The sequence below is a fragment of the Centruroides sculpturatus genome, unplaced genomic scaffold, assembly GCF_000671375.1.
Source record: "Centruroides sculpturatus isolate CEXI.00-Female unplaced genomic scaffold, Cexi_2.0 scaffold1130, whole genome shotgun sequence".
Lineage (NCBI taxonomy): Eukaryota > Metazoa > Arthropoda > Arachnida > Scorpiones > Buthidae > Centruroides > Centruroides sculpturatus.
In genome coordinates, this window is record NW_019385290.1 from 273,004 (window position 1) to 284,850 (window position 11,847).

Genomic DNA, 11,847 nt, shown 5'->3' on the forward strand with positions numbered 1-11,847 from the left:
GAACAGAGACTAGATGAAAGACTAGACCAGCTATGGAAATCTTTGGGTAGGAGGCTCTAATTAACTATATATGAACTTCCAATGGAAATTGAAAGCCATGTTATTTTGATTAAAAAATTTTTTCCCAAAAGGTGTTAGATAGATTACCAGCACAGCCATATTGTTAAAGGAAAAGTATGATGTATAGGGGCAGGCCACTACTAATTTGAGGTGGAGAGCATATAATTTATATTAATTTTATTTAAAATTTAAATAAATAAATTTTAAAATTTAATTTAAAATTAAATTAATTTTGAAATTAAAAAAAATAATCACTTGTTTTTATTAAACTGCTTTGCTGAAAATAGTGTGGAAGTATTATTAGTAGGTTCCAGTTCTTCACATAGAGAATTGGATTCAACATTGTCTTCAGAGAGATTTAGCAGATGAAGAACATATACAAAGAAATAGCGTGCCAAAAACACCAAGATATCATACCTATGTACTCCACTATATATGACTAATTGCACAATGGCAGAGATATGGTCAAACAATTCTGCTTACTGGGTATATATTGGATTTTGATAATGGACCAGAGATTCCATTGTAGTGCTTTGGTTTTACCACCTACTATCTAAAAAAACAATTGGTAGAACATAACTATAATATAAACAAGAAACACATCACCAACTTGGCCATTTATGCCTCAGACAACATCATCCAGGCTGATTTACAAAAGGCATACATCATTAGACAAACTAGACAACTGGATAATATCAGAGCTCTTGGGGCACTAGAAATTTAAAACTGAAAAGAAGGGGAAAAATATCAATTTCAAAGTTGAGAAATGGTTGTCCTGCACATGGCAGACATTACTTTAATCAGTATCAAGACAATATCTTTTGTTACATGGTATGTGGATGATATTTTGGTTACATGGAAAACCAAACCTGATATAGGAGAAGTGTTAAAAGTTTTTAACAACAATGGCTACGGACTGACATTAGAATTAGATCAGGAAAGTCCCATGGAGGTTTATTACTTGGACATCAAGATTCGTATGGCAAATAGAAATACAGTGGAACCTCGGTAAACGACCTTAATCAGTTCCTGATGTTTGGTCTTATACTGAATAGGACGTATACCAAACCATTTCCCATAAGTAATATAAAAATGATTAATCCGCTCTCATGTAAAAAAAAATGGCTGGCTTTAAATACCTCACTTTACTGGCTAGTTCCTGTTTGATTTTTCATGAGATCAGCATGTATCTTTTTAGTTTTCTCGCAAATAATTGCTTCTGATACACTGTCGCCAGCACACTGTTTTTCAGTTATCCAAAGCAAAAGCAATTTCTCAACATGATCTCTGTTGTCTTCAATCTCTGTGTAGAAATTGATTTAACCCCTTTTGCAATGTTAGCAGATTTAACAATGTCTTTCTTTTTCACTATTGTTGATATCATCGTTCTTGGAATACAGTATGCAACAGTTAAATCTTGAATGTGCATGCCACCTTCATATTTCTCAACAATCTCTTTTTTCAGTTCCATTGTGATTCTAGTCATTTTTTTTAGTTTTCTGTTGCTTTTCATTTGCCTTTTTGTAATTCATGATTAATAAAAATAATAAAATTTTATTTACAAATTAAAATCAGAAGAAATTTAACAAAGTTATAAACCGTGGNCTGCCATCAAGTAAATGGTTAACTGTGTTAACCATAGATTCAATTGCGTCCTCGGCCGATCGTTGTGGCCGAAAGCCGTATTGTTTATTGCTCAGGCATTTATTATGCTCAACATGCCAGTTGAGCCTGTTGGTCATCAACCGTTCAAGTATCTTACCCAATACGGGTAGAAGTGAAATTGGTCGCGCATCACTTGAAGAGCCTGGTTTTGGGACAGGAACAATCCGTGCGTGTTTCCATGCACGAGGAAAAATTGCATGGTGTAGACAGGCATTATATAAATTAAATAAGTGTTGCGGAATTAGAGCCCACAGATTGAGTGCAATTTCATTAGTAATTTCGTCAGGGCCCGGAGCTTTGCCTTTTTTGAGATAACAGAAGGCCTGTTGAATTTCCTCGTACTTGACATATACCTAGCATGTGTCGCCATCAAGGTGCCGCCATTTTGGAAGCCAGACTCCCCGCATTTGGTTCCTTCAGATCGAGACCCAATTTCGAAACGCTGGAATATCGTCAGATCAAATGAAATTCAATACTGTCGTCAGCTACATTGATGCGGAAATCCTCACGCAAGTTTTGGACATTTTACTCAGTCCGCCTGCGTCGGAGAGATACAAACTCATCAAAGAATGGCTAATCTCCGCTTTTGTGGACAGTGAGACCCAGCGCACCAAAAAATTACTGACGGAAATGGAACTCGGTGACTGCAAACCCTCACAACTACTCTGCAAAATGCGTAATCTGGCTGACGAAAAAATCGGCGAGAATTTTTTGAAGACTGTGGTCCAATGCCTACCGATCAACATGCGAAGCATCCTATCGGTTAGTAGCAATGAACTATCAAAATTAGCTGCCATGGCCGACCAGATTTGGGAACTCAGCCCTGGGCCAACGACAGCACAGCTTGTCCCCATAGCATCGGGAAGTGCACACTGTAGGGAACCGCTCCCTGCCTTGGACATCCTGCAAAAGCAAATATCGGAATTGTTACTGCAGGTAGCTACACTTAACGAATGGATATACCCACATGCGAGGCAAAGAAACACCTGACCCAGATCAAGAGAGCGATTACGCAGTCGACGGCCCTCTAGCCGCAATATCTGTTATTACCACGCCACATTCAGAAGAAATGCCTACAAATGTCGGCAACCGTGCAGCTTCCAAGAACAAAAGGTTGCTGTTGAGGAAGTGGAAAACTGACCCCCCCCGACTCTCTTTGGCAACAGGGTCAACGGATTGAGCTGAGTCGCCTGTATATAAGTGACAAGGATATAGCAACCCTGTACCTTGTGGACATGGGAGTGGACATTTCTGTTATACCCCCATTGCCCCATGAAAGGCGCAACTGCAACAAGCTCGAGCTTTTCGCAGCCAACGGGTCGACAATAAAGACTTATGGCCGAAAGTTACTTAACCTAGATCTGGGATTACGAAGAAACTTTCCATGGATATTCGTCATATCCGATGTCCAGAGGCCAATTGTTGGCGTGGACTTTTTATCTCACTTCAACCTGCTGGTCGACAGCAGCCGCTGTCAGCTCATTGACGGAGTTACAAATCTTCACACGAACGCCAAATTCCTTCGTTATGACACATCACGAATCCAAGTACTGAAAGACGTCTATTTACCAAAAAATCCTTGTCGAGTACCCAGACTTAGTGCGGCCATCAATCACCAACACCAAGATCAAGGAACACAACATCGTACATTTCATCGAAACCAAGGGCCCACCTGTGTTTGCTAGACCACGGAGACTCTCGGCAGACAATCTAAAGGCAGCCCGCAAGGAGTTCGAATTCATGCTCCAACAGGGCCTATACCGGCCTTCAAAAAGCAGCTGGGCCAGTCTGCTACACCTGACACAGAAAAGGTCAGGAGATTGGAGACTGTGTGGAGATTACAGAGCACTCAACAGTGTCACCATTCCAGATACATACCCAATTCCATTCCTCACCGACTGCAACCATATTCTTCGTACTATGAAGATCTTTTCATCGATAGACCTGGTGCACGCTTACCAGCAGATAACTGTACATGAACCAGACACTCCTAAAACCGCTATCATTACCCCATTTGGCCTGTTCAAATTTCCCTTTATGACTTTCGGACTACAAAATGCAGCCCAAAATCTTTCAGCAGTTCATGAATGTGGTGCTCACTGGTCTTGACTTTGTTTTCTGTTACCTAGACGACATTCTTGTTGCTTCTCCAGACCAAGAAACACATCGACACCTTTGCACTCTCTTCATCAGGTTAAACGAGTACGGGCTACGTATTAACCCTGCTAAGTGTACCTTTGGCGCCATGTCTATAGAATTTCTGGGGTACAGGATAACGCGATAAGGCCTATGGCTGCTACAAGCAAAAGTGGAATGTATTCAAAATTTCCCTAGGCCAGAGACAGCTACGGCACTATGACAGTTCTTCAGAATGATAAACTTTTATCACAGGTTCATCCCAGGATGTGCCACATTGCAGGTCCCTCTCACGCCATGTTAAGCGGCCATACCAAAAACAGCGCTAAATCTCTCATCTGGTCGGAAGAAGCAAATAGCGCCTTCAACAACATGAAGGACACCTTAAGCAGGGCTATCCTCCTCATCCACCCAGCACTGGAGGCCAGACTTTCCTTAACCACAGATGCATCAGATGTTAGCATTAGAGCCGTCTTACATCAAGAGCTCGACAGCATTAAACAACCCCATAGTTTCTTCTCCAGAGCCCTCACCAAGTCTCAAATAAAGTACACTGCATACGACCGAGAACTCCTAGTCATCTACTCTGCCATCAAGCATTTTTGGCACCTAGTGGAGGGGAGGCCATTCGTCATCTATACAGATCACAAACTCCTTATGTTTGCCTTCCTTCAAGATTTGGCCAAGGCATCGCCTCGTCAACTCCGTCAATTCGACTATATATCGCAGTTTTCAACCGACTTGCACCATATATCCGGCAGGGACAACGTTGTAGCAGACTCCTTGTCCCGCATAAACACCATTGGCACACCATCCATAAACTATGACGCCATCGCAGACGCACAGCAGAACGATGAACTGTCAGAACTACAACAAAACACAAGCCTCAAAATAGCAACGATGCACCTTCCAAGCTCATCAAAACCCTATTCTGCAATGTTTCTATGGGTCTCTGTAGACCTTATATACCCCCCTCTTTTCGATGGGAGGTGTTCTCGGCCACTCACAACTTATCACACCCAGGAGCCCGTATGACAGCCAAACTGGTCACTCAGAGGTACATCTGGCCAAACATGAACAAAGACTGCCAGACGTGGGCACAATCTTGCTTGGCCTGCCAAAAGGCGAAAATCCACCGACATACACGTGCACCTCTGGCAAAGTTCCTCGTTCCAAATTCACGATTTGAACACATCAACATCGACATAGTTGGCCTGTTACCACTCTCAGAAGGATCAAGGTACCCCCTTACTGCAGTTGACTGATTTTCAAGGTGGGTGGAGGCAACACCCCTGCCAGACCAGACAGCGGACACGGTCGCCAGGGTCCTGATCCACACATGGGTTGCACGTTTTGGCGTTCCGACAACAATCACAATGGATCAGGGCAGACAATTTGAAAGCCAGTTGTTCAGATCACTAAGCAACTACCTAGGCTTTCAAATCAGCCACACTACGGCCTACCACCCCAAAGCCAACAGGCTGATCGAGAGGCAACACTGCACTCTGAAGGCAGCCCTGACAGCACATCTTCATTAATCAATCCCATGGACCACGGCATTGCCGCTCGTCCTTCTAGGCCTACACTCGGCCATCAAAGAAGACATCGGAGCATCCCCAGCCGAGTTTCTGTACAGCACTCCGTTATGGTTACCAGGTGAACTGCTGGCGGATTCCCCAGTGATGGAGAAGACAGAGTTCATGCAACAGATGCAACAATTCCTTCGTACGTTAAGACTGTCCCCAACATCCTGACATGGGAAGTGAATGACCTTCATCTCCGAACGGCTGGCAGACTGTTTGCATGTCTTCGTGCTCAATCCCGCGACCCATCCTTCACTCCAACTAGCCTATCTGGGCCCTTATCGCATGCGTTGCCGCTTCGAAAAGTTTTTTGACATTGACGTCGCGGGCTCTTCTAAAAGGGTATCATTAGACAGACTAAAACCCGCATTCCTTCTAAACGAAGATGCCGCTGCTGGAATGAACCCTATAAGCATCCCATCCGTCAGCCAACACCCAACATCACCCACCAAGCCAACAGGAAGACAAACGTCATCAGGACGCGTTATCCGACCACCCATTAGCTTCCTGGATACGATACGCTGGACCACTAGGGGGGAGTGTGTAGGGCAGAGGGCGCCACTGCTTCACCTTTCCCCCCTCTGACCTCACTTCGTCCTCGGACACCGACCAGGTCTCCTGGTCGGTGTCCAAGGACGAAGTGAGGTCAGAGGGGGGAAAGGTGAAGCAGTGGCGCCCTCTGCCCTACACACTCCCCCCTAGTGGTCCAGCGTATCGTATCCAGGAAGCTAATGGGTGGTCGGATAACGCGTCCTGATGACGTTTGTCTTCAGGACACGTTATCCGACCAGGAGAGACTTTGTCCTCGGACACCGACCAGGAGAGACCTGGTCAGTTCAATAATTTGTACAATAATTTAACTTAAGGAATAAGGGTGCACCGATTAATCAGTAAGTAATCGGTAATTGGCTGTATCGGCCACTTAGCCGATTAATCGGTATCGGCCATTTCCACCGATTAATCGGTTTCGATAATCGGCCAATTTTACATTTTGGTATTTTTGTTAGAATGTTACGTACAATGCTAGTAATAAAAACTAATAAATTTCTGTTATATATTTATTATTTATTACATGACAATCTGAATATTAAAAAAATTTTACTAATCAAATTATTCCTTTCATCAATACATATTATAAGTATAACATAACGTATAATATAAAGTTTAAACTTTACATAAGAAAAAGTATTGAATAGGTTAAGAAGAAAAATTAAATTTTTATTTGTTTCATAAGTTTAAAGTTTAAATACAAAACAAATATAAAACAAATAAAAATTTAATATTTAAACTGTAAAACCCTTAAATTACAATTTAAGGGTTTTACAGTTTGTTTTTACAATGCAAAAACATGAGAATTTCATCATTTTCAGGGCATAACCTATTTTTTGCCGGCTCATAAATGTTACCTTCAGTGCTGAAAATTTTTTCACTTTCAATGGAAGATGCTGAGGCACTTAAATATTTCATAGCTATTTTGCTCAAATTAGGGATAAATGTAAATATGTTTCTAATTCTTGATCGAAACGTTTGTTCGTCTCTTTCTTTTTTTTTTTCTTTCTTTTTAAAAACATGCTATTCTTCATTCTTTCGTTTACCAGAAGCTAATTCATCAAATAAATCAGAAAAACTTAGAAATTCACCTCCATCTTGATCACCTCCAGAAGTAGAAGCTTCAGAATTTAATTCTTATTGAGATTTCCTCTAGCATATCCTCTTTTTGAAATTTCATTTTGAATCTAATAAAAATGACAAGCATAAAGACTTGTTTTCTATATATGCTGAAAATTTTTTTTTATTGGATTTTCTAGTTCTTCTGTTGTGGTATTAATGCCACTAAAGGAACTACTGATCTTTGCTTTTGATAAGAATAATTTCAGAGTCTCTATTGTGGGAATTATTGAAGATGAAGTGGCTTCTCGTTTGCTGGCTTTCCACAGTAATTTCTTTGAATGGTTTTACAAGTAGAACAATTTTTTCAACGAGAGACCACTGATATGGGCTCAACGTAGGAATTTTATTATCTATAGCATATGTGACAAGGGCCTTTTGCTGTTCCAACATGTAGTATGTAGAATTCCAGCGAGTAGGAACATCTTGAATTAATTTGTGTTTCTGCAAACCTAACTTTTCTTGCAAATCTTCCAATTTGATTACAGCTACAGCAGAATGATTAAAATGTGTGACAATATTTCTATTAACTGTGATTATAGTTTTCACATCTTGTTTAGAAAATATGCATTCGTTTAGTGTCAGCTGCAGCGTATGTATAAAGCATGATAATGCTTCTAAGTTGCAATTCCTAATTCCAGCTACCAGATTTGCTGCAGAATCTCTTAGTACTAAGAATATCTTATCACTTGTCAACTTATACTGTTCAAGAACAATTTTTAACTGTTCACTGATTCGTGTAGCTGTGTGGGAACCTTCAAAGGAAACAATTTGCAAAACAGCTCTTTCCTGCTGAAAATCATCCTTCAACCAGTGAGCTGTTACACTTAAAAAAGGAGAATTGTTTGTAGTTGCTGTCCAAATATCAGCGGTTAAAGAAATATATTTTGTTTCTGTTAAACACAGAAACACTTCAGCTTTTTAAACAATGTCGAAGTTTCCATGCGTCAACAATTAAGTGTTGAGATTTATTTTAGAAACAAAGGAAGAGATTGTTGATTTTGCGAGGATATTCGATCGTCTCTTGTTTACCTGACCCGAGGGAGATGGAAATACCAGGTGGAGAAAAATGGGTTTTTTCCACATTATAATTAACTGTATAATTAACTCCAGGATCTCACACTATTAATGCAATAAATTATTAACACTAATCGGCCGATTAATCGGTATCGGCCGATAATGCATGGCCGATTAATCGGTAATCGGCCATTTTGCTTATCGGTGCATCCTTATTATGGACCTTTGTAAATATTCCGTAGTCACGAGAAATAAAATAAGGTATTTCGTCGGAAACAGTGTCTTCATTAATCTTGACTGACGAACAAAGGACACAGGATACGTGGACAACTGAGGCCTCTGAACGCTTCGAATTTGGTCCTACCTCGTAAGGTAGGACCAAATTCAAAGCGTTCGGTAGAATCGGTTTTTAGCCACATTGCTAAACCGAACACTTCGATGGATTTTAGTCCCATTGCTAAACAGGGAAAGTATGAGTACGATATACAGGGGAAAACTACTAAACTTGAGAACATTGTGATGTATCAATAAAATTGCAGCCAGGCATTGTGATGATGTTACAAGATATAATTACTCATATAATAATTTTGTTTTCATTGTATTACCTTTTAAGAAAACTTGAATAATGCCTTTGATTTATTTGAAATGTGTAATCACTTCTAGTATTGATGATTTTTCAATGGTATATTATGTAGATGAACATTTTTTGTTTCTTAAATCAATATTTCATACAGTTTTTGATATTATATAGTTACTTATGAATTAAACTGAAAATTTACAAATGTTTAAAAAACTAGGTGATCATAATTAAAGTATTCAATACTATAATAAATCACTATTCCCCATGTTTTCACACTATTTCCAACAAAACAGTTTAATAAAAATTTAATGAAAGTAATGTATTTTGCTACTTAAGTAAGCTGCTTCAGGTTTTAACAATCTGAAATTGAACATCTAAATTTAGACATTGATTGTTTCAGATTGTTAAAACTTGAAACCTTTAAATGTTTGTTTCATTAAATTGGGCTGCAATTTGAAAAATTTGTAGACCTATAAATTTCCACTGTTGTTCATTTATCTGGCTGTCTTTCCTTAATCTTAAGAACAGAGACTAGATGAAAGACTAGACCAGCTATGGAAATCTTTGGGTAGGAGGCTCTAATTAACTATATATGAACTTCCAATGGAAATTGAAAGCCATGTTATTTTGATTAAAAAATTTTTTCCCAAAAGGTGTTAGATAGATTACCAGCACAGCCATATTGTTAAAGGAAAAGTATGATGTATAGGGGCAGGCCACTACTAATTTGAGGTGGAGAGCATATAATTTATATTAATTTTATTTAAAATTTAAATAAATAAATTTTAAAATTTAATTTAAAATTAAATTAATTTTGAAATTAAAAAAAATAATCACTTGTTTTTATTAAACTGCTTTGCTGAAAATAGTGTGGAAGTATTATTAGTAGGTTCCAGTTCTTCACATAGAGAATTGGATTCAACATTGTCTTCAGAGAGATTTAGCAGATGAAGAACATATACAAAGAAATAGCGTGCCAAAAACACCAAGATATCATACCTATGTACTCCACTATATATGACTAATTGCACAATGGCAGAGATATGGTCAAACAATTCTGCTTACTGGGTATATATTGGATTTTGATAATGGACCAGAGATTCCATTGTAGTGCTTTGGTTTTACCACCTACTATCTAAAAAAACAATTGGTAGAACATAACTATAATATAAACAAGAAACACATCACCAACTTGGCCATTTATGCCTCAGACAACATCATCCAGGCTGATTTACAAAAGGCATACATCATTAGACAAACTAGACAACTGGATAATATCAGAGCTCTTGGGGCACTAGAAATTTAAAACTGAAAAGAAGGGGAAAAATATCAATTTCAAAGTTGAGAAATGGTTGTCCTGCACATGGCAGACATTACTTTAATCAGTATCAAGACAATATCTTTTGTTACATGGTATGTGGATGATATTTTGGTTACATGGAAAACCAAACCTGATATAGGAGAAGTGTTAAAAGTTTTTAACAACAATGGCTACGGACTGACATTAGAATTAGATCAGGAAAGTCCCATGGAGGTTTATTACTTGGACATCAAGATTCGTATGGCAAATAGAAATACAGTGGAACCTCGGTAAACGACCTTAATCAGTTCCTGATGTTTGGTCTTATACTGAATAGGACGTATACCAAACCATTTCCCATAAGTAATATAAAAATGATTAATCCGCTCTCATGTAAAAAAAAATGGCTGGCTTTAAATACCTCACTTTACTGGCTAGTTCCTGTTTGATTTTTCATGAGATCAGCATGTATCTTTTTAGTTTTCTCGCAAATAATTGCTTCTGATACACTGTCGCCAGCACACTGTTTTTCAGTTATCCAAAGCAAAAGCAATTTCTCAACATGATCTCTGTTGTCTTCAATCTCTGTGTAGAAATTGATTTAACCCCTTTTGCAATGTTAGCAGATTTAACAATGTCTTTCTTTTTCACTATTGTTGATATCATCGTTCTTGGAATACAGTATGCAACAGTTAAATCTTGAATGTGCATGCCACCTTCATATTTCTCAACAATCTCTTTTTTCAGTTCCATTGTGATTCTAGTCATTTTTTTTAGTTTTCTGTTGCTTTTCATTTGCCTTTTTGTAATTCATGATTAATAAAAATAATAAAATTTTATTTACAAATTAAAATCAGAAGAAATTTAACAAAGTTATAAACCATGGCACCGTGAATGTCTAGTCTGGTCTAGTACACCGATAGTGCTACTTGTTCATAGATGGCACGTATAATTGAATTAAGTCGTATACCGAACAAAAGTCGTATATTGAGCAAAATTTGTATCGTCCAAACAGGACATATTTCGAATTGGACGTATTTTAAAGCAGATATATACCAAGATACCACTGTATAACCATGACGATTTACTTCAAACCCACATACATTTATACCTGCTAACTCAATGGATTTTTAGCCTCTTAAGGTAGCAGCATTTCGGACCCTAGTTAAGGGCTTACTTGCATTGCTTGGAGACATCTGATATCTAAAACAGACTAGAATGCATCAAGTATATAGCATCTGCCCATGGGTACCACCATTCTGTAATCAACATGCTTGCTGCCAAACAGCAATCTAGGGTAGCTAACACCAGTACAAGGGTTAACAGGGCAGAGGGCAGTTGTGTTATGTTATGAACCGTCTGTACATCAAATTAACAATAGAATCACTAGAATTTAAACTTGCACTTAACATATAAGAGAAAATCAAACATTTTCTGGCTTTTAATTAATTCAAAGACAACTCAGATGACACAAAAGTGCTGGGGTGTACTGTATTCCATTGCAGGACAGATGATTCAACAGACGTATATCATACATCAAATTTGTGTACAGATCCCTTGAAGCCAGAATATGAGACCACAAATATGATGTGTCCAAGGGAAATTATAATACAGCACTTGCCTGGTATGCTACCAATTCCAGGGGTTCTCCCTGTTGGGATGAAGAGTTACTCTTATACATAATATTTTCGGCCAGCACGACTTATGTTCATTGGAGGCTCTAGAAATTTATGTAGCGGGCATGAATGGAGATTGCATTAACTCTGACTATATTTCAGTACAGAATTGTGGAAGTATTATTTAGATTGCCATAGACTATAATAATAATAATTTTATTT

At 38.5% G+C, this 11,847-nt stretch overlaps 1 protein-coding gene across 1 annotated transcript; it reads left to right on the top strand.

Annotated features, from left to right (window-relative positions):
- Nucleotides 1-2,161: 2,161 nt before the first annotated feature.
- On the top strand, nt 2,162-2,743 carry LOC111637232. The gene has a single exon (XM_023382674.1). The coding sequence runs from the start codon at nt 2,188-2,190 to the stop codon at nt 2,713-2,715; it is 528 nt and encodes a 175-aa protein (XP_023238442.1). The 5' UTR covers nt 2,162-2,187; the 3' UTR covers nt 2,716-2,743.
- Nucleotides 2,744-11,847: the final 9,104 nt, after the last annotated feature.